Source organism: Neltuma alba, unplaced genomic scaffold (genome assembly GCF_004799145.2).
Source record: "Neltuma alba isolate B1F8T4 unplaced genomic scaffold, ASM479914v2 tig00010124_pilon, whole genome shotgun sequence".
Lineage (NCBI taxonomy): Eukaryota > Viridiplantae > Streptophyta > Magnoliopsida > Fabales > Fabaceae > Neltuma > Neltuma alba.
Genome location: NW_021635075.1, coordinates 28614 through 52486, shown reverse-complemented (window position 1 = coordinate 52486; position 23873 = coordinate 28614). Strand labels below are relative to the sequence as shown.

General features: G+C 34.5%; 2 protein-coding genes across 4 annotated transcripts; one reads left to right on the top strand and one right to left on the bottom strand.

Moving 5' to 3' along the window:
• The first annotated feature begins 382 nt into the window (after positions 1-382).
• LOC114754235 (very-long-chain aldehyde decarbonylase CER1-like) lies at positions 383-5085 on the top strand. Its single transcript, XM_028943025.1, has 10 exons — positions 383-442; positions 1070-1290; positions 1996-2231; positions 2372-2594; positions 3320-3695; positions 3789-3896; positions 3981-4184; positions 4337-4429; positions 4516-4689; positions 4921-5085. Exons 1-10 carry the CDS (start codon positions 383-385, stop codon positions 5083-5085), a joined length of 1860 nt encoding a protein of 619 aa, XP_028798858.1.
• A 418-nt stretch (positions 5086-5503) lies between these two features.
• Positions 5504-20993, bottom strand: LOC114754234 (DNA replication ATP-dependent helicase/nuclease DNA2). Of its 3 annotated transcripts, XM_028943023.1 has the most exons (37): positions 20767-20993; positions 20223-20682; positions 19387-19934; positions 18848-19015; positions 18543-18767; positions 18013-18075; positions 17264-17470; positions 17114-17167; positions 16963-17024; positions 16571-16703; positions 15820-15930; positions 15578-15674; positions 15243-15325; positions 13789-13854; positions 13105-13257; positions 12905-12960; positions 12760-12817; positions 12572-12682; positions 12433-12489; positions 11373-11507; positions 11208-11247; positions 11008-11078; positions 10405-10479; positions 10107-10222; positions 9926-9998; positions 9729-9833; positions 9443-9610; positions 8969-9038; positions 8741-8892; positions 8133-8210; positions 7959-8051; positions 7742-7879; positions 6782-6821; positions 6619-6692; positions 6378-6515; positions 5785-5904; positions 5504-5696 (listed from the first exon to the last, which is right to left on the bottom strand). In XM_028943023.1, exons 3-37 carry the CDS (start codon positions 19894-19896, stop codon positions 5538-5540), a joined length of 4059 nt encoding a protein of 1352 aa, XP_028798856.1. In that variant the 5' UTR covers positions 19897-19934; positions 20223-20682; positions 20767-20993; the 3' UTR covers positions 5504-5537. The 3 variants fall into 3 exon arrangements, 2 of the variants coding, with proteins under 2 accessions (XP_028798856.1, XP_028798855.1); XM_028943022.1 differs by having other exon boundaries at positions 11008-11247; XR_003741137.1 differs by lacking the exons at positions 5504-5696; positions 5785-5904; positions 6378-6515; positions 6619-6692; positions 6782-6821 and having other exon boundaries at positions 7794-7879; positions 7959-8044; positions 11008-11247.
• Positions 20994-23873: the final 2880 nt, after the last annotated feature.

Genomic DNA, 23873 nt, shown 5'->3' with positions numbered 1-23873 from the left:
TTAAATAATTTAGAATTGAGTAAATTTAAAAATGGTTTTTTTAAATTTTTTTTAAATTTCTGATAACCCACGTAAAGAATGTATATTAATTTTCATATTGATATCATTGTTGTGTCGTTGACTTTTTTGGTTGAGCTTGTTATTCGATTTTAAAATCATTTTTCATAAATGACAACGTTTTAATGTGAAAACTAACGACCAAAAACGTTGAAAACAAGTCTCAGTAATTAATCAATGTACTTTCATTAGTCTACCGAAAACTGCATCTAGCTAACCATCTCCGAAAATGATTGGTAATGCATTTATTATTACAATGTCATTCATGAAAGCTCTATATAAACGGTTCGAATTTAATTAGAAGCACAATCATATATCTCATGATATGGCTTCTCAACCAGGGATTCTCACAGATTGGCCATGGAAGCCCCTTGGGAACTTCAAGGTTTATTCTTTTCATTTGCTTTCCCCATAATTGTCTCTCAATATCTCCCTGCTTTTCTTCCTTTTTTTTCTTTGTTTTTGTGTTTTCTTTTAATACTTGAAAATTGAAATATACTCTCCTCTGTTTTTGACAGATATATACTCTCTTTTCATCTTAATACTTTGTTGTATATTATTGTTATGTCCAAGATATACCGTTTCTTTTGCCTACTTGCCTTACAGAATTTACTACTATATTTATATCAAAATCAGTATAATCTTCTAGTTTTATTTATAAGGCAAAGAGAATTTTTTTTAGTCTTTCATAAATATTACAGCATTAAATTTATTATATGAATTATACACTTTTATTCTTAATTTATTGTTTTATTGACTATTATTTTGAAAAGTATATATAAAGTAAAGTTATTAAATTTTAAAACAAAGTTGATGAAATTTAGGATTCTCTTAATTTCAATAGAATATGTTAGAAGTCTCTTATAAATAAAACTAAAGGAGAACCTCACATATTGACAAGTTATCTTGATGTAATGAGTTTTGGTAGTAAATTCAATTTGTATTCATTAAAGTTGAGTTATTAATCGGTTTCTTTTCTGTTTTTGCATGACGATGGATGAACATTGATCAGTACTTAGTATTGGCCCCATGGGTTGCCCACAACATTTATTCTGTGGTGTTCAATGATTATGTAGAAGAACCATTTTACTATTTGGTACTCCCATTTCTTTTGGCGAGAATGCTTCACAACCAAATATGGATTTCTCTTTCTCGTAATCAAATTGCTAAGGGCAAAAACAGGATTGTTGATAAAGGCCTTGAATTCGATCAAGTCGACAGAGAAAGCAACTGGTTCTCTGCTCTCTCTCTCTCTCTCTCTCTCACTTAATTATTTATATGCTCTCTCTGGTTCTTGACGAATATAACTAGGAGAATCAAGGAATTTGGATTCAATAAATATGTTATGAATATAAACTTCTACCCCAAAATAACCTCAATTAATAATTGATGGGAAGAGTAACATCTAACGCCCTGATATTATTTCTTATTAACATCTAGCAACTTAATCTTATTTATGATATATCCAGCATCTCTGATATTGTTCAATTACATTCAGCACCTTAATTTTATTTATAGTTTTGGGTGCTGGATGCACTAAAATTAATATTAGGGTGTATGATGCAATTTAAAAATAAATAACATTTGGGTACTAGATGTTACCTTACCCATAATTGATCAAATACTTCTCTTTTAGTGAGAATAAAAAAAGAAATTTTTTTATAAATGCTTTAGACAAGTGATTATTATTTCTCATAAATAGCATTAAAGTGAACCCTTGGAAAAAATTCTCTTATAAAAAAGACCAAGATGAGTAATTAAATTAATATTCGATGACTGACTTAATGATCTTCCTTCTCTTACAAATCATTATATATGTATGTATGTATGCATAATATATGGCAATCACTTGAAATCAACAGGGTTGAAACCAAATTTATTAAAAGCCTATTCCGGAGTCTTTTTTATTATAACACACTTGTTAAACAATTCTTGTAGGGATGACCAGATTTTGCTGCATGGACTCTTGTTATACATAGGGTACATGACATTACCAGGGAATAATTCTCCCATGCCTTTATGGAGAACAGATGGTGTAGTTCTCACAGCTTTATTGCATGCTGGTCCTGTGGAGTTTCTCTACTACTGGCTTCACAGAGCTCTTCACCATCATTTTCTCTATTCTCGCTACCATTCTCACCATCATTCTTCTATTGTCACTCAGCCTATAACTTGTAAGATATTTTTCTTCACTTGTACTGTCCATTTATTGATCACATATTGGGGTTCTATGCTTAATGTAAGTGCGTACATATATATATAAAGATACTTATATTAATAAGTTTTTGAAACTAAATCTTTTTTTTTTTGGCAGCTGTGACTCATCCGTTTGCTGAAATTGTAGCATATTTTCTTCTATTTGCAATACCAAATATGATAATAATAATGTTCACAAGAACTACCTCTATGGCCTCCATTTTTGGTTACGCATTTTATATCGATTTCATGAACAACTTGGGTCACTGCAACTTTGAGTTCTTCCCGAAGAAGCTCTTCTCTATCTTTCCCTTCTTCAAGTATCTCTGCTACACGCCAACGTAAGTCTCAATTATGCTACCTTCATGATATATATAATTCCTTAGTCAAAGTTCTATAATTGTAAAAATATCATCATTTTACCGATAACATCCCAAACAACTGATCATAACTGAAATATCAATTGTTAAATGATTTATATTTTATCATAATTAACTTGTAGGTACATGAAGCAAAAGGAGGATTAGGAAGTGAATATTATTTTTTTTTTAAAAATTTCGATATACGTGCCTATGCATTGGTTGAAGATAGTTAGAATATTTTCGGAGAAATAAAAGTGGAATGTAGGACAGTTAAAGCTTTCCCTCCCTTTAACCTAGTAAATATCTCTTAAGATATCATTCTAGAACCATGTCAGAAGGTTACAGTGAAACAGTGTTTAATTGCATAGACAATGTCAAACTGTCCCAAGAAATATAATATATATTGAGTCTCCATAATTGATTTTGTATGAAAGGGTGGTAACCTTGCAAACTTTACCAATTAACGGAAGTTGATAATTTTTCTCCAAATCCTCTAAATCCAAATGTGAGGTCGTTTCTTTTTCTGCCATATCTATGAATTACTTTTTTAGTCATTAACATCTGGTTCCTTAATTCTACTTCTTCACGGATTTTCATTCATATTGAATGAATATAATTCTTTCTGCTATATATTCTGTTTTCCATAGATGTGTGTGTGTGTGTGTAGAATGCAGAATAGTTAACTTAGGAAATCATTGCCGCAGGTTTCATTCACTGCATCACACCAAATTCAGAACAAATTACTCTCTTTTCATGCCAATATATGACTACGTTTATGGCACTTGGGATGAATCCACAGATGATACTTACGAAGCATCATTGAAGAAAACAAAGGACTTGCCAGATGTGGTTCACTTAACTCATTTAACAACATCAGATTCCATCTACCATCTTCAATTAGGCTTTGCTTCTTTGGCCTCAAACCCTCAAACACCAAAATGGTACCTTTATTTGATGTGGCCCTTCACATTTGTTTTTAAGCTAATGGCTTGGATCCTTGGTCGTACCTTTGTCTCAGAAAGGAATAATTTCGAAAAGCTCAATTTGCAAACATGGGTTGTAACAAGATTTACTCAAGAAGTAAGAATTTGGTTCAGCTCAACATAAACATTGTTGTAACTTATATTGCATTTTTATCATTGTGACCTTCTTAATTCCTCTTTTATAATACAGTATCTCTTGAAAAGGAAGAGCAAAAGACTTAACAAGATCATAGAAGAGGCAGTTCTTGAGGCTGACTCAATGGGCGTTAAAGTTCTTAGTCTAGGGCTTCTAAATCAGGTTACTTCACATCATTTCCCTCTTTACTTTCTTTTAATAACTTTAATTTGCTGAAATATTTAAACGCTTTTTATGCATATGCAGAAAGAAGAGCTCAATGCCTATGGCCAATTATATATTCAAAAGTTTCCAAAACTAAGGGTAAAGGTTGTAGACGGAAGTAGCTTAGCTGCTGCCATTGTTGTGAAATGCAGCATTCCCAAAGGGACGAAGCAGATTCTTCTGCGGGGAAACTTTGATAAGGTTTCTTTTGCTATAGCCAACACTTTGTGTGAAGCAAATGTTCGGGTAAGAACACACACACAGAGACAATCTTCCATGTCTTTAATTTATTTAAAATTTTAACTTCATACGGCAGTGAAACCATGTAAAGCCTAATAAACTTTATGAAAGTAATGAGATTACTTTGATTTAGCAAGATCTGAAAATTTGGTTAGCAGGTGACTACGTTATATCAAGATGAGTTAACAAAGCTTCAACTGGGACTCAACACAAACCCTAGAGCACTTTCAACAGCTTCTTATGAGAAGAAGGTAAAAGAATTCGGCAAATTTCAAAATTTGACATTTTTCACCTTATTTAATGGAATTTTTTTACTACATGATGCAACATTTTGCAGATATGGTTGGTAGGAGATGGATGGGATGAAGATGAACAAAAGAAAGCACCAAAAGGAACATTATTCATACCATTTTCTCAATTCCCTCCAAAACAAATGCGAAAAGATTGCTTGTACCACTATACTCCAGCAATGTTGGCTTCTCCTTCAATCACAAATATGTATTGTTGTGAGGTTAGCAGCTAGCCTCAAGTCTGACAGTTTTACTTTTGATTTTGTTTTCATGCTGATAATTTAAAATTGTTTAAAACTATAACACACTTCAATCCTAAATATAAGAACTAGTTGAAATGTCATAAATATAAAAGTTAATTGAAGTGTTCACTTATGTTTTTCTGACATGAGATAATTCTAATTATGTTACCACGTAATTTGTTTGTTTTTCCCATCCATTTCTAATCACAGAATTGGCTGCCAAGGAGGGCAATGAGTGCTTGGCGTATAGCAGGAATAGTGCATGCGTTGGAAGGATGGAACGTACATGAGTGTGGCTCTACCACTTTCAGTATCACTCAAGTTTGGGATGCATGTATTCGTCATGGTTTCAAACCTTTGGACGCTCCTCTTTGATCATATCATGTTTCAGTAATTATTACTACGAACTTAGACACACACATATATAGACGCGGATGCTTTGTTTTGTTATGCTGATCGTGAGTATCTTAAACTTGTACTAATTTAACATATAAAGTTGTATAATGTTCTTTGGACACTCGTCTTTGATTAAGTCACCTTTTATTAATGGTTTCAGTAGATTTAGACACGTATGAATAATTTCTCTTTGCCTGTGTTTGTTGCACGTATAATAACACACCCCACTTTTGCAATATTTAATAATGCATAGTATGTCAGGGACATTCAACTATTAGAAACGAAAACCTTTGAATAATCAGTATGAAAGAATTCATTAAATGTGTATTTACATTTCTAATACAGGGAGTACTGATCCTATGTACATTAGGGACCTCAATCTTTCAAAAAAAAAAAAAGATCGAAAATAATTCAAGGGAATGAATTGTGAATCATCTCATGTGAGAACACCTTTTGAGCTCTCCTTTCTGATAGATATCCTTCTTAGACAGACTAATAATACCCGATTGCTGCTCAACCTTTTTGATGAGAAGCTTCAGTAGTGGAACCTTTGATAGAGTTCTACAGGAACCCGCCATGATCAGCTTTTTCTGCACAAATATTTACAAGCGTACTCTCAAAACAATGAAACACAAGCCAGATACATACAATAAACATACAGCAAAAAGCATAAAATACCTTGCCACGTGTGAGAGCTACATTTATCCTATGCCAGTCTCCAAGCAGAGAAGACGCACAGCTTGATGGGTTTTCACTGGACCTCACAAAAGATACTAATATACAATCTTTATCTCTACCCTGGAGAAGGGGGGGAAACCATATGAATGACACTCGTATTTCTATAACAAAACATTTTAAAAAGAAAAAGCATAAACAATTCAGTGATGCCTGACATAAGTAGACTACTGAACTGAGAGCCTGTTTGTTTATACTTCAAAAAAAAAAAAAAAAGTGATTTTAATTAGGCTACAAGGAGTTACTGAGAGAATTCTAAGCTAAAAATAAAGGGTTATTAGAAGAAACTTCATTTTCAGCTTGTTTTAACAAGCAGAGTCAAAATCACTTGTCAAAATAAACTGACAATAGATTTTCTTCCAGTAACCCCTCGTGTTTAGCTTAAGGCTCTTTCAAAAACTCCTCGTGTAACTCCATCAAAATCACTTCTTTTTGTCAATCTAAAACAAAGAGGCTCTGAATTATGAGGAGAATTAATGATTTAAAACAGTAGAGTAATGCAAGCTAAGTAATCTTAACATGTACATAAGACGAACCTGGTATTTGTCAATTGTATGAATCTCCAACGAGGTCACGCAAGCAGCCTGGCGGATGAGGTTTGCCTGGGAATTGTAGGGGGTAATAATGCCAACTTGTTCTTCTCCAATTCCATTTTTTATCAATGCCTTTGCTATCTACATTTCAGGCAGAATAAACAATTGTTTATAACAAGTCAGATGGCTTGAAATATGAAACGAATTGCGGGCAAGAGAGCAGATTTATTATCTTGAGAGATACCTCAACAATTATGTGAGCTTCAACAGGGTTATTTATGGTCTTCTGTTCTCTCGCCTCTAAAGCGGGCAATTTATCTATGATGGAATATGATGAGATTTACATTAATTATTCTAAAACGACAATGAGCATAAAAAATTAAAGACGAAACGTCATCTTTACATACCAGTATCAATAAATATCACTGGCCTGTCTGGATTCAAAACCTGCATCATAACCCCAAAAAATGGAAATTTTACATCCTTGTAAATATAGTCAATTGTGTACGAGATAAAATTGTTTCGGTGACATCAAGTTCACACAAATCTAAAATTTTTCTAACCCAGGTGAAAGGCAATAAATATAAAATAAACCTTGCTGCAAGGTAAAGATCGAAGATCAATATTCTATATGGATCACTGGCTTGCTTAGCCAAGTCCCATGTCTTTATTTATAGCTAATAACTCAAGGATATAAAACTTCAGATAGTACAATAAAATCTAATTAGTCAACATGTTTATTGTAATCTAAATGATACACATGATTGCAACACTCCTTGAGGTTGGATAATAATCAAACTTCACCATTGCAGAGAAACACAATATAAAATGAAAATGCCAAACACAAGCCTGTTTCGGAGTTGGAGTCAAAGCCAATCCATGGAGTCTCCAAGCCCTGTTTAATTTTCTATGCGAACCCTTCATTTTAAGAAAAAATGTATTGTTGCATTCACCTTAGTATCATACTATTAGCTTCTTCTCACATGAAGTAGCCAAATTATGCTGTTTTAGATAAGCATCAGACAACCAGAATTTCAGTCAACATAATGTGCCTCACTATTGGCAAGTGAGAACTATGTAGCAAGGCAACCCTGTCACCGAATTCAATGAATTTGCATTTGCACCCACAGAAGCCCGTACACATGCAAAAACAATTGAGTAGCAGAAGGAAAATATGCGGCAAAAACCCTTGAAGATGGTTGGCATGGGGAAAAAAAAAGGTAGAATTAATGACACCAAAAATGGCATACAATCAAAATTAAAATTGCTTCCTTCAATTAGAAGCTTGTTGAATAAATAAAATTCTGTCAAAAATGGAAGTCCATTAAAAATTAAAACAATAAAAACCTGAAAGATAGTAGTCTTACATTTTTTAGCCAAGGTAAGCCCCATTTTAAGGTAGAGAACTCAAGTTTTGCATTAGCAATCTCAGTGGAACCGCAGCTTAACCTATCACCATATATCAAGGCATTTGACAGGTCCATGATGCCCTGACACATACGGTACTGTATATATTTCAAATTAGCACGTAATTAAATAGATAATGAAAGCAAACGAAACAAACATCTTTAAAATCACAAGTACCTGACTCTGTAGTGCTGAAATTGCTTGTGGATGTGCTTCTGAGAGCCTACAAAATAAACTTACACCCATTCCATTCTCTCGAGCTTCTGCACTCTAGGAATTATTTGACACAAATTTGAAAATGGTTACCCACAGTTTTATGCCAAAAAAGATGATAGTGGTTGGTAGTGATACCTGTACAAGCGGAGGAAGTTGATAGTGATCACCCACAAGTACAAACATTGAGGAAAACATGAGCGGACCCAAGGACACCTGACATAGCAACCATTTGATGCAAAGTTATATCAAATTGTTTAGTTGTTTTAACTGAACACCATCTTTTTTGCTACTACTTTGGCATTGAAACTACATGAGCATAATTTCAATGTTGAACAGAAACAAGCATGAAAAGCTTAGGTTTAATCTTCAGGCTATATTATAGACCCATTTGTCTCTCATTCCAGGTATCACACCCACGTAAGGGCAGGATCTAGTCCCTGATATCCGGTAAATTCAGGAAGGCCTAAGCACTGTTGAGGGTTGAAGAGGAAATAAAGAATACTCAATTTTAACATCTACATCAAGCTGGCTTGCCATTTTGGGTAAATTCTTTCAAGACGAATACTTTGGTTCAGGGACAGAGGGGACACAAATCAATTCCAGGATTAAAATATCCTGCAGGATCCTTTTCTGCTGATGGGTTCGTCTGAACAAAATTTTTAAAACTACAGTTGTACATTTGTACATACCATGACAAGTATCGCAAGTATTTCAAAAATACAAGAAGGTAAGAAGTAACATACTGGTAGAGTTGTCTGCCCAGCTTCGTCCATAATGCATACATCAAAAGTCCTGTTGGCAAGCAAGGGACTGGTGATGCCCAGACATGTAACTGCAACTACTTTAACTTGTTCTAACCTTACTTTGATCTCATCAACATTTTGTACATTCGTTGCTGTCAATTGTGACAAGATTGAGTAAAACTACTCCCCCAAATCAAAAGGAAGATTGAAAAGAACTAATCAGCCAACCTGAAAGGCAGTGTTCTCTAACCTCCTCATGCACAGCTTCATGTCTTCCAATACGTACAAAATCAATTCCCTACAATTTAAATTTCAGCATGCTATGAATCTTATACTTGAATTACAAGGAACCACACTGTAATACAGTGAATTGGATGTTTTTAGAATACAATGTTCAGGAGTGTGCACTATAGTGGTAGGATTGTGAATCTAGAAAGTAATCAACAAACTTATTTCAATGACCCAAGGGTTTTCAAGAAAATAAATTTATCTAGCAATGCATAGGTGAACGTATAATTTCAACATAGGCTTGTCCTTAGCCCTGGATCCAAACCCAGGGGACTTTTCTTGTTTTTGGTGACAAAACCCAGGGGACTTTAACATGGAGTGTATTAGAGATATAGTATTTAAACCCGTGATGGCCTTCTAATAAGATCACATGCTTTAAGAAGCTACAACCAACAAGAAAACGAAAGCAAATACCTGAGCTTTTAATTTGATAAGTAAATTATCTACAGCTGAGTTTGTATAGGCTGTCAGCAAAATAGATGTGCCTCTGATTAATAATGCTTTGACAGCATGAACCATGGTTGATGTCTTCCCTGTTCCAGGCATTCCTAGTATGAGTGCGTAATCCTTTGCTGTAAGAATCTGATAATGAGTAGCAAAGCAGATTCACAAAGAAAGGTCAATTCCAGGTAAAACTGTGAATAAAAGTTGCTGAATAAATCCGGGACATTAATGAAAGAAATTCAGATTCGATTGGAACCTTGAGGATTGATCTACGCTGATCATCATTCAAACTCTTCTCTGACCACACATATGATATTGCTGGGTCCTGACTGACCATAGATCCACTGTCAAATTTGGGAGCCTATAGGCAACAAAGCAGCAGGACAGAATAAGATGATGTAGCTTGTAAGGAAGACAAAGTTGGGAGCCTGAACATGATAGCAAGCAACTCACCTCAAGATCAACAATCATTTTCCTCAGATGAGCACTTTGATCATTTTGTAGGAAAAGTTGTACTAGATTAAACCTTTTATGGGGGAAAAAGTCACAAATGAATCATATAAGTAAATAAATTTGAACACTGGCAGATGTCTTGAAAACCGAGGTTTGAATTAAGCAATAACCAGACAAGCACCTCATAACAGCAAATGAAGTCACAGTTTCATCTTTATCAATCCTCCAAACCTGTTTATAAAGATCTTGGCTAGTGGAGAGGCTTCCAGGAATCCGCAGTCGCTTTGAAAAGGAAGCCTAGAAGATTGAAAGATAAACAGTTATCATCTTGGTAAGACAACCATATCAGCAAGGATTCTGCTTCTTCTAATCCTTGGCAATATAGCTTTAATAGATGAGCAAAGGAAGTAAAATGCCCAATGCAAGAGCGTAAAGAGTGTAAATAACAGAAACCGAATGAAAGAAATTAATATACTCACAGAAACATGGGCATGACTAATGTCTGTAATCACCCCACTAGCAATAGCTTGACGGCTAGATTCAGTGCTCAATATCTAAAATGTTACACAAAATAAACAATAATTAATTAGTAGTATGAGACAATTAGTGAAAAACAATAATATGGATAATCCTTTGCAAAGTAAGTTGATATACTTAATATTTTATGGGAATAAAACAACAATCACACGATGGTTAAACCATGAACGACAAAATTATAGCCAATCAAAATACAACCCGAGGTAAAAGAATAAGTATAACATAACATGAAACTGTGGGGTAAGAGCAAAAGAGGGAAAAATCATTTCCAGGTTTCTGTTTGAGCTTGGATTTGATTATACTTCACTGCTTCATGCATGTTCAATGTTACTTTTCTTAAAATAAAGATGTGAGTCTCATTAAATCATCGAAATAATAACAACAACAACAGTAATGATAGAGACAAATCTCAATTGTAACTGAACATCACATTAAAAAAGCACAAGCGCTCATGTCAAATATTAATTTTCCTGAAGCTATTTCAAGACAAATTGTATACCATATATCTCAATTCAGTTGATTAAAAGTAAGAAAATGACTCGTACCACGTAGTCTCCACTTCTTAGTTTGATATCCAAATAGTTTGTTGAAGCAATAGAAGGATCACCATCAGACACTTCAGATAGAGAAGATGGATTACATCGTACAAAACGATAAATGAAACAATTATCTTTAAGAGATTTCGGACATGGAATCTTATTTGAAGCATCAAGGATAACAGAAGAAAGGCCAGTACTATTCTGACTTTTAAAAGTATGTGATCGCCACATCTCTTTCTTCACAAGCTGCAAAGGTAAAGAAAGTGAAGAATAGACATTAAAAAAAACTAATATAAAGAACACTGCTAATATAAACATAGAAGAAACCTCAGTGGGGGCTAATATAAAGAACCCTGCCTTAAAAATTATACCTCAGTCTCTTTTGCTTCTAAGTCAATCAGCCGATCCCAATGGCAGAGGAACTTACTATAAGTAGATGAAAGGTGATTAGTATGTGAGTCAAACAAATCTCCCAATCCACTACTCTTCGCACTTCCTCCTTGAACCTAAAGCATTTCAATAGATCACACAAAAAGATTAACAAATAAAAGCTTTAACAAGATATAAAACTCAAGATATGCTAAAGTTCATGGAAATCTTGGAATAAAAACACTGTCTACAAGATCAGAATATTGTAACTCAACACAAGCCATTTTGATTTTATTGGAATAGTATTAATTTGTATCCCACATCAACTCTGTCATAACCAACAAGCTTAAATCTATTTTGCAATGTTAAGAAAATAAAAGTATATTGCAACTTAGTTTATCTCTTAATTTGCATGCGACAGCATTTTCCAAATTTCATATACCCGTGCAACAAAATCCACAGGTACATCCTAGTTATTCTAAATTCCAAAACATTCATGGTTGGATATTTGCATCTTTTTATGATTAAGGCATAAACAATTGACTCGTCTGGAAAACAATTAAATTTTCTACAACTTTTGAGGTCCAACGCCCTGATTTTAAAAAAAAAAAAATGAAGGAAAGTGGAAATAGAGGTATTTATATCTTAACTGAAAAGATTCTAGAAAATGAGGGGGGGGCCACCGATGAGATTTCCAACTTTTCTAACAATCTAGCATCTTATTATCAAGAATAAGGCATAAATATAAGATAAATGATACTGAATTACACACAATAGTTGCAATGATCATGATCAGGAACGGAAACACTCAGCAACAGGCATTGTTGTGCTTTTTAAATAGCATGATAGTCATGAAGGTTCCTTAGATTTAAGACAAAAAAATCATACTTTAATGTTATTGTTTGTTTATATTAGAAACATAGTATTTAAGTTGGCAACTCAGAAAAGATCATGTTATTTAAATTTAAGACAATCAGGAGAAAGCAAATTCAAGTATAGCTTATCATGAGTGAACAGGTCAAAAACAGTTATAGCAATTTTCTAAACCCCTTGAACAAGTACCTTATGATAAATGCTGCAAACATTAAGATGGCGACAACCTCTGCAAATGCTTGGACTCTGCAATAGAAAGATGAAGAAATGGGTAGCGACATCTGATAAAATTATAAACACCGTGTAAAAATGTGGAATAAGCACATGCCTGTAACATTGGAGGCAGTTGTTGTGTGGTTAACGCCCTCAGAATATCACTTGCAAGTTCATTTCGTCGCATGATTAGCCCAACTAAGTCAGATCTTTGAACCACAATGCCCTTCATACAAAATAAAAATGATCAGACTGCTCGTCTTATTAAAAAGATATAGCTAATTAGTATCAAAATAACCTTACTTCTGTCTGATCTGAGCGGAGATAATATAGAAGACCAGAATCAATATTCTTCAGGTACCTATCAAATTAAACCATGCAAAATAAATAAAAGAATGTTTTCTAAAATATTTTAGCATAGATATACTGCTAGAAAAAGATTATGCACCTTTCAGACATCAGAAGAGTGTACAAGATCACTTGGGCACGATGTTCTATAGATGACTGCATATATCAAATGCAATTGTCATAAGAAGAAATATCATACAAGAAAACTCGAAGTGAGTGATGTTTTATGCATTCTCGTAAGGATATAAATCCAAACCAACATTTTATGACATCTATTAGTAGTATGAACCAGAATATTGCCTGGCCAGACATTGCCTTCCCTGTTTTGAACTCTAATGGCATGACCTTCTCATCTTCATTTCCCTTTGGTAGAACCTTCACACTGACAGAAGCATCAATCATCCCTTTCAAACCATATTTAGGAGCCCATGCCATCTCCTCAATATCAATTACCTGCATTTGCCACAGAAGCTCACATTTGAAGAAAGCAAACCAAAGAAGGAACAACAAAATTTTGTTAGACATGTGGACAAAGCTTTGGTCCCAACATCTCGCAAAGCTTATTTCTCTCTCCAACAAACATTAAATATCATGACAAAAAGTCTGAACATCCCATCTTTATTATTTTTAGATTGAGACAATTACATGAGTATGTACAAACATAAGGTGGGCTACTCTAGGGACAAATTACAATTAGGGACACCAGAAAATAATGAAATATCACAAATAGAAATAACTATAAACTACATTATTTTTAATTTTAATTCTATACTGATAAATGAACATATGCACATGAACTTATTGGATGGAAAACTTTAAAATTTACAAAATCAAGAATAAGTCAACATTTACACCTAGTCATTTATCCAACAATTTCAACAGTTTACTTACAATCATATTTCATATACAAGATTACACATGGATCCATAATGATATGCGATTCATCAGAAGGTTAAGCACAGAGTAATCAAGTTTGGTGCTTGCCTCAGATATTTCGACTTTCTTTATCCCATTATCACATCCAAAATCAACATAAGCATCTTTCTTTTCCTGTCAAAACCCGAAGTCATCAGTCATCATTCCAAATAAATAAAGGATCAAAAACATACTCATATAGATGTATAGATATATATATAAATATAAATTAGGGAAAATTACACTTGGGTCCCAAGTATGACCTTTACACGTTGCATAAGTTTAAATTCATTTATTTATTTTCTCTATACATGTACAATAGGCAGTCTTCCTGCTTTCTACTTCTCATCCCATCTTCTTTTCCTTTAATCCCCATGCGCATGTGCATAGGCAAGGATCACACACACATTTGTGTGCATGTTGAGATTTTAGAATAAGAGAAACTTAGAATATCTTGATTTATTTGGATGAAATGGAAGGGCATTTAAGAAGACCCTGGCAACAAATTTGCCATGCTAGAATCCCATGAAATCAGCAAACAAAACATAACTCGTGGGAACATGTTTGCGACTATAACTCAACTAATCAAGCCATAAATAAAAAGAAGCTAGTACTCAAGAAGATTCTCCCCATAATCAGCAAGTAATCAATGGAAAGGTGGTGGTTGGACAAAATGAAACAATTAGGAGATAAATTATTAATAATTAATGCAGGTCCCACGTGTTGCAGAATCTAAGGAGTAAGGGTTGAACTTTTTATGGCTCAAGAATAGTGTAGCTTGTTAGAATTTTTATACTTTCTACATGAACTATTTAGGAGAAATCATGGTCTCCAATAATAAAAGTTAAAAAGATAGACGAGCATTTTAAGCCATACAATTCAATACTTTAAGAGCCTTAGAGTTATGCAAATAAGGAAGCTCAATAACACAGACTTTGAAATGTACCAATGAAATTTTAAATTTTTCTTGTATAGATGTTTGAAACTTGACAGCAAGGATCGTTTCAAATGAGGGAGTGTTGTTAAATGGAATTCGGTAGGATTAGTCATTCATCAATAGATGTTATTCTTTGAGGTAACTTATATCACAATGGCAGCCTATGAATAAGGGATGAGGCCCTCTAAATGAGTGAATGAATCGAACTAGTGCTGTATGTTTAAGTTTGTAATATATCACTTCTAGCAAATTATAGCTTAAATGATCTTTTGTCAATATTCCCTTTTCTTTCTTTCCTTTTTAGGCTGATGTGTGTCGATAAGGCTCATAGGAATCACAAAATAACCATCCTTTATTCTTCAAGACACTTTATGATTCTTGCCAATAAATCCCAATCTCATAAGACTTCAAATTATTGATAAGATAGGCTAAATAATAAGCATATCCATATCAAAAAGATCACAAAGCTATGCAGTAGTATTGTGACTTACATTTGGCAGCAAAAGGCAATGACATGCACTCCAAACGGTAACAGCTAATGACAGTTGATAGTTTATGGACAAAAGCTAGAGCTATTTTAACGCACCTCTGAATTCTTGAAGAGTTTGATCCAATTTAACATCCGTGGGATAGCATCTATCAAGGTTTTGTGTACATCATTTTCATTTACTGAAATATTCACAAAGGCTAAATCAATACTCCTGAGGGTGACACAGAACACAGAGGATCAAAAATTTCTTTTGAACAAGTTAGGAGGAAAATGTTAAGAATCAACCACAAGAAGAATAAATTTAATCCAGCCTTTTGATGCTTATGGTTGCAAACGAAAATTGGAAAAAACTCCTAGCTCACAGTGAGAACTAACTTTGTATGAGACACACACATAAGCACAATAATATAAATACACAGACAAAACCTTACCTCCACATGCATACAAGCTTTCGATGTTTCTCTGGAGCACCAATCGTGCATATTCCTCTAAGAAGTTTATTGTAGGACTATCCTTGATAAGTCCAGCCTGTCATACCCATCAAATCCCGATCCCATTAAAAAGCCAAAGAATGAAAAGAAAAATGGATTTGACATTCAATATTTGCTTCATCACAGTATAATAATTATAAAGATGCAATAACCACTTTATAGGGTAGAGAAGCTTTAGAGACCTGAAAAATTTGGTGAAGTAAGGTTCCATTTAATGCAGCAATTGAGTACTCATTATATTTTAGCCTCTCATCTAAAACCGTCCTCCTTGGACAAGTAAAACTAGCAGCTACCTGGAATAATTCTGTATATCAGAAGAAACATAAAATAAAAAACAGTAAAATGAACATCTAAAAAAAAATCAGGAAATGGGATTCAGAAAAGATCCAATGAATCTCTTTGTTTGGAAATAACAAGAACATATATAGGGAAGAGAAGGCAACAATTCTACAATAGCAAATATTGGCATTCTCATTTCATAAATGAAATTCTCACAAGATAAAAGATATGTAATTAGAGAAAGGATAAGATGCTTAAATACCCCAGAAGTATCTATGAAGGGGCACCCAGCACTTAGAATTTTTTTTTTTTTTTTTTTGGCATACCCTGAAAGTTTATTCTCACAGTAAAAATACCCTTACCATTATCCGCTAAATTTGACCTGTCTTTAATAGTCAAAGTTAACGACAGATAAAGGTTCAAAGTAGAAATGCTACAAAATAAAAACTTCAGGGCATATAAAAGCCAAAAAAAAAAAATTTCAGGTATTAGGTGCTCCTTCATGAATATATGCCTTCGAGAAAATCAGAAAATATTGCTCCTGTAAAATTACAACATCAAATAAAAAAATCTAATGGAGTATATACAAGAGGGAAAAGTCACAAAAAGAAATAAGTGAATAAATATAGTTTTAAGATAGAAAACTATAAATACCCGTGATCCAGACACCAGAATATCTGGGTGTACGATCAAAAAATTATTATCATGATCTACACCACAAAGCCCCTGATCATCAAATTGACCAATTATATTCACAGTATCTCCAGGTGCAACAACACTGTAAGACCTGCAGGAATTTTAAACAATTAGACAAGCCAAAATATAATTAGTCAAGATAATATTATTAACATACAGAATAATTAAAAACTCAAAATTCAATAATTCGCTTGAATTCAAAGACAAATTACTTAGTCAGGAGTTCTAACCCGAGTCAACAGATAACAAAACTACTTGACATACCAAATAATGCCTTGTTTTGAACTATTACATATATATACGATCAACTCTACTAAGATACAATCATAGACTTTAGCACACCAACTTACCACTCTTCCAACAAGTTTACAGCCTTCTCTTCTCCAGTTTGTTCATTTATTAAACGAAGCACCTAGAAAGCAATTGATCAAGTAGATGAATTACCAAGCCTATATTAAGCCTTAATATATTAATGTGTTATAGCAATGAGCCTTACTAAACCTTGCATGGGCTTTGCAGAGCAGATGAATTAGCAAGCTGATGTTTTTCAGATACCTAAAACAAAACATACAAGTGGTAAGTCTACAAGAACATAAATTGTGTTGATTGAAAATTTAATCACAACAGACCATAATTTCAAAGAAAAAATACCTCCAACACCAAATAATTAGAATTGGACCCACTGATGGCCTCTCTAGGTGTATGAATAATAGTGCTTTCCGCTGCACAGTCAACTCTGATGGGCAGATTATCAGCTATTGCATCTTGAGGCTTAATGTAATTTGCATTTTTATCACAAATTGTAGCATTTTCAACACATATAGCATCTTCAACTTGATCTAACAGTTCCAGCAATGCCTATAGAAATAAAGGGGAAAAAACAAATACTCAAATGAATGCGCGGCTTCCACATGCATAATAACTCCTGAGGTTTACCCGCTAATAACCTGTCATGTAAAAGGTCACTAGCCCCTTTTCATGAAACAGAAGAGATATGTGAAATTGGTAGGACAAGAACAGAATAAAGTTTTGAAAATTTTGTGCATGCAATCATCACACAGGAAACTGTAATTATTTCTCTCCATATGCACATAGCTTGGGATGCATTTCCTTTGTCATGTGTTTCCTGTCATCTCACTCTAAAGCCAAAATATTTTATTTTCCTTGCTATTCTAACTCTAACTCGTTCCTCTATATCTTCTTTTTCAAAATGAATATAGTAGAATAGCAGAGGAGGAAAAAGTGTTAAGGTCATTGTCACTACAGGTACAGGGTGTTGCAATTTACAGATTAGAACTGGAATTAATTAATATGGCATATTCACATGCCTCGGATTTACGAATTACAGTGAACTAGATCTGAATGAATTAATATTGCAAAAGCAAGTCCAAAGGCCTGACCTTTTTATGCTGTCTTAAATAAAGCTGGTCAGATAGCCCATTGTTCTCAACATCCCTAATTACCTGCATATTCAAATGCAACATGAAATAAAGATGGTACTAAAGCATTATTTGAAAAACAGGAAGGTGACCAGTACAATATAAACATGTTGAAAAATAAAATAAGGATTTAGGTGCAAATTTGCCTCGAAAGTTTAAAATCGTAACAATGTTTCCCTTTACCATTAAAAAAATAACATTGATTATATTAACATTTTCAGCAGTAGGAAGCAACAGTAGTGCTATGGTTTTAAACCTTTACGGCAAATTTGCACCCAAACTTCCAGGTGCACCTAAGTGAAAACTTTCTTCGAAAATTGACACCCTAACCCTCAAAATAAATAAAAACTAAAACTAGAAAAAACTTTTCCATGAATTTTATATTGATGTCTTACATTGTTGGAGAACTTTTGGCTATTCCATATTTTTATACTCGAAAATTGATGAAGTAAAAGATCAAAAGAACCAAGAAACTATGAAGATTAAAATACTTTGTCAGAGCAATAGGATAAAGAGGGTGGAGTTCTGAAGGGGCTCTGTCCAGTAATTACTCCGGAATCATTCGCAGTAGTTGAACTGACATCAAAAACCATGTCTTGGTCTGGTTTTATACGTTTCAAGCCTTTTTCATACTTAGACACCGTTGACCTCTCAGCAGCCTTTGTAACTGGTGAAGCAAGTAACTTTTCAAATTTGCCACCTTTAGTAAGAGAAGTCTGCAACATGCATCGGTAATCTGTAACCATATCAAGTGATAAAACATCAAATTAAAAGTGAGTGCTTCTCAGAAGCTTGCCTGATTCTCTGAGGAAATCCCAACGGGCAATAAGTTGATTCTAGAAGATTCAGCCAAAGCTTGAATTATCTGAGGCGTGTGTTTTGAAACTGCTTGAAGTCTTTCATTCACAGGAGATATCTTCCATGTAACTTCGTCAACCCCATCATCCTGGCTCTGTTTTATGAACTAACCACAAGCATATTTTTGCAAAGATATAATTAGAAACATTGAAGGAAACAAGCAAGACGCAAACTTGCAATTCAATCAACAACTTGCATTAGAATGTAGTCACGAAGAAAGTGTGCCATTAGCACTTCCAAGTTATAAGATTAAAATTGTTCTTGCAATTCAGGTGCAATTGAAGCATTGCCAAAACTGTATTCTCGGAAAATAAAAATTTCCATAATTGATTAGCTATCCGACCGGACTAATAACCTGTGGGATTTAAGTGCTACTTTTGAATAGCTGAGAATTGACAATCAGTTTGATAATTAAAAGAAAGGAACGCACTGATCAATTATTATTTAAGAAAAGTATGCATCATTTAAAACAAATACCATCCCAGGTGAGAACTTAGAGCGCTTATGGGACACAATCTTAGAAATTCCCGGAGACGCCTCAAGGAGATTTTCCACAGCATCAAACCCTGGTATTAACAAGTTCTCTGAAGGAGTATTCTGCGACACGTTATTGAATTCATTTGCTCCTGCTGGGAGGATGTCTTTACGCGTTTGCAATTCTGAACTCCCCATTTTTGGCCCCCCCATGTCTGAGTTCAAATTATAGTCAGCTCTGGGTAGAACGGAATCTAGATTGTTTGGAGCAACAGCTTGTGACCCAGTAACAGATGGCATACGATAGTTAAGAGGTGCAACAGATTTGGAATCTTGAGGGGCAGAAACGGGACGGTCCGCAGATTCATCATTTGTTGGCTGCTTTTGAGAGGCCAGAAGAGCATTCTGGGTGTGGCGCTCAAAAAAACGTTGAATCCCGAACTTGGAAGGTTGAGCCTCGCTGATTGGATTCGATTTCTTGGAAGAAGAGCTGGGTTTCTTCCTCGGAGGCATGTGGGTGCGTCAGTGGACAGATACCAGAAGTTTTTGCACTATCAAAAACAAAAACAGAACATCAGATTATTCGGCAGGAATGGCATACAACCAAGAAACAAATAAAATAAATTAAAGAAGTACTGGTTCTACTTATGAGCAAGCAAGGCCACCATAAGACGAGTCAAATTGCAAAAGGAATGAACAAAACAAGACTAAAAAGAGAAGAATCAGAAGAAGGAAGCAACTCAGAAACAAATATTTACAAAGAAGCAGAATTAAACAACTTCAGAAACGTAAAGACATGAAAACAAAAACTGGGTTCCCCATCCGTGCAAAGACGCCACCTTGTAGAGGGAGCACAGAGCAGTCACTTTATTAAATTGGAGGGCTTATCACCAAAGGGAACGGGAGTGACGCAAAGCCACCATCACTAGTATGAAAATTAACAGCAATGGAGGCGACGGTGGTGTAAATGGCAGAAGAACCACCTGTGCGATCTTCAACCCCACTGAACCAGTAGCTCGGGTAGACGGCAGTACGACTAATGCAGGCAAGGAATTCAAAAAAAAACGTCGAAGGGAAATTAGGGATTTGAAGATAGTTCTTCATGAAAGATAAGCTCCAGGTTTACGCATCAAAGCACTTGGATTCCCCATCTTCACTCTCTTCCCGTTCAAAAACATCTCACCATGAACTTGCTCTGTTCTTCGAAATCTGATAGAAAAGAAGAATAGGTAGACTTCATCGCTGCCTCCTGAATGTCGATTTACAGACCCACCAATACACCAAGACCTTGAAATTTCACTGAACAAGAGAAGAATGAGAAAGCAAAGAGAGCAAATTTCAGACACAAAAGGAGGTGGCAGAAAGAAATCGACATCTAATAACCTGAGAAGCTTCACGGGAGTAAATCAGAAGAACGACCACAGGAAAAACCAATGAGTAAGCAAATGGCCCTTTCCATTCGTTGGGTAACGATGCTGACAGCTTATTGCAACTAAGGTTGAAGAAGACAGAGTTCGTCGCTGGCGGAGGCCGTCGTCGTAGAGGTGGGAAGAGATGGCGGAGGAGGCTGAAAGGAAGGAAGGAGTAAGAGCACAAGGGCTAATGGGAGCCGCCGACGAACTCGTCCTCTTTTGCCGTCGCCGCAAGAGAGGGAGAGGGAGAGGGAGGCTCAGAGGGAAGAGCGAGACATATTTGCAAGAAAATGGGAGGGAAGAGAATGAAACTTTCAAGGTTTCCCGCGTAAACTACCGGAGCATCTCGCAGAATGAGCCCATAACTTTTGATGGGCCTACGTTTCTGTTGTTGCCGACAAATTGGCCTACCTCACGCATGAATTACTCACGGCTCCTCTTCATTTCTCTTTTTCGCTCCACCTGTAGTTTTCAATCCTTCAGATTTAATATTTATATATATCATTTTTTATCAATTATAGTTCTCAACTATTTAAATTAATTTTTCATAATTTAAATTTATTTATTTAGTTTCATATATTACATTTTAATAATAATTTGTTGAATGTTAGATCCTAACTAATCAAAATTTAATACAAAGGTCGAGGTGGAAAGTGGAGAGAAAGTGGGGGGAAAAAGAACGCGAGAGAAGCCAATCTAATAAGCAGCGTGTGTGTATGGGATATAGAGCTAGGAAAAGGGGCCGTGCCCATGGGGCCGACCTGTTTAGGCCCTGAAATTATGAGGGTCGGGCTTGATATTTTTCTCTTAAAATGAGAAATAAGCCCTGGAGGGCCGAGGGCTTAAAAGGGCCGGCCCGCGTTTAAGCCCTTTTATAATTTTTTTATTTTTTAAATTTTTTTATATGATATTAATGTTATTAATTTTTTACATTGTTAATAATATTTCAAATATTTAGTTATTATTATCATTTTAAAATTAAATTTAGTTTTAGACAATAATTTATCCAATTATAGATAAAACTTTTAGATGTTGTTATCTTGTTAATGAATATTTTAGATGTTCTTAGATGTTGATGAATATTTACATATGATGATATTTTATATTTGTGACTTAATTTTATTCATATTTATGTCTTTTATTAATAATTTTATTGGTTTATTTTTATATTTTTATAAAAAAATATGATAAATATAAAAAATAGTATTTTTCTTAAACGAGCTAAAAGCCCGCGGGCCGGTCCTGGCCCTGTAGCTTAAGGGCCGAGCTAGCAAATTGGGATATTTTTAAAATTTCAGCCCTGGAGGGCCGGCCTTTTAAGCCCGCCAGCCCTGAAGGGCCGGCCTTGATTCCCAGCTCTAATGGGATACGATACAACATGACATGTTAGGAAAACTTAAATTTTAGAAATATGGGCCTAGAAATATTATATGCTAGGATATGTATTCTGACTGAAATTTAATAAAGCAGGACGAGATAGGAACAAGAACACTCCACTCTCTTCCTCACTAAGTATCTCACTATGACTAGAGAAAATAACCCGAAAGAATCTCTAAATTGTTGACTCAATTTTTTTTTTTTGATAAACTAATGTTGACTCAATTATAATTCACTCATATGCTAGCTAATAAGGAGGCTAACATATTTTTAGAGTTGAGTCACACTGCAACAAACATGAAATAATTAAATATCCCTATATTACAGGGATCACAATGAAATAGGAAATGTGACAAACTTGGGGATGTTTGGTTTTCCTAAGAAAATACTTTTTAAAAGTATTTTTATATATGTCAAAATAAAACTCATATCACATACTTATTTTGTATACTATAAAATCACTTTTAAAACTATAATTTAATTTCCACCCAAATATCTTTTTAGTCTACTATGACTGACCTAGTAGTCTTCTTATTTTGCCAAGTGACGCCACTAAAACGAATTTAAATAACTAAATAAAGCAAGATCAAGTCAAACTTCAACTGAACGTCTCTTATGTCGCCCCTGGTACATCAAGGTTGGCTTATTAGGAGTCATATCATGTTATTGGGTCCGTTTAGATTAATGGTAGAAAAAGTAACTCATTTTTAATCTAAGTTTTAGAAAAGTAAGATTGGGTAATGTGATTTATATTTGGATTGACTTTTATAAAAGTTGGTTTGTGAAGTAAAGAAGTTATTTGGACTGTGATTAAATAAATAAGTTTATTTTGTAGAGTAACCAAAATGAGTATGACTTTTATTAAATAATAAAAAATAATTAAAAATATGAATTTACAAAATATAATAATTTTAAATCCATATAACTAAAAGAAGTTTGATCTGAATGTTACTATTTCTGTAAACAGTACCATCCTCCTATCCGTCCACACTCTCTACTTGTTGGGATCAGTGTGTGGACCTTATATATCACATGCCAACCTGTTACCTTATCCGACTCTGTTTTTTCTTCTCTCTAATGCACACAGGTGAAACATGGGCTATTGTTGCAACTTTTTGAAATGTTTTTGTCAAGGCGGGAGCTCTTTCAACAGGTTTCGTGTTAGGCCCATCCATTATATAACACTAATAATTTCTTTGTTGTCACTCTCTTTACCTTCTACCACTTCTCATTCCCACCTTTGTGCATCATATCCATGCTCTGTCTAACATCCTATGGCTTTTGAGTATGATAAGCTCAACAAAGTAGCACCTTTTGCAGAGACGTAGAAGTTTATAGTGAAAGTCGATAGGGTGTTCACAAGGACTGACTATGACATAACTAGAGGGATTTTGGTCACTTAAAGAGGCTTATTTCTCTGGACACGATAGTTTTTGACGAGCAGGTATTCCAGCCTTATTTATGTTTCATATCTGAGTGTTTTTGTATATATGTTTTTTGCACATGTTGTTTATATTCTTCTGTCTGTATGAACAAAACATACTAGGATGCTTGTGAGGATTGAAGGGGATGAGCTTATAGCCCACTTATGCAATGTCATTTTGGAGGGGAAGGTTTACCTCATTCAGTACTTCTCTGTTGGGGTTGGTGGTGATGGTATCCATTTAAAGCATCATATAGTTCTTCTTCATAGCACATTGG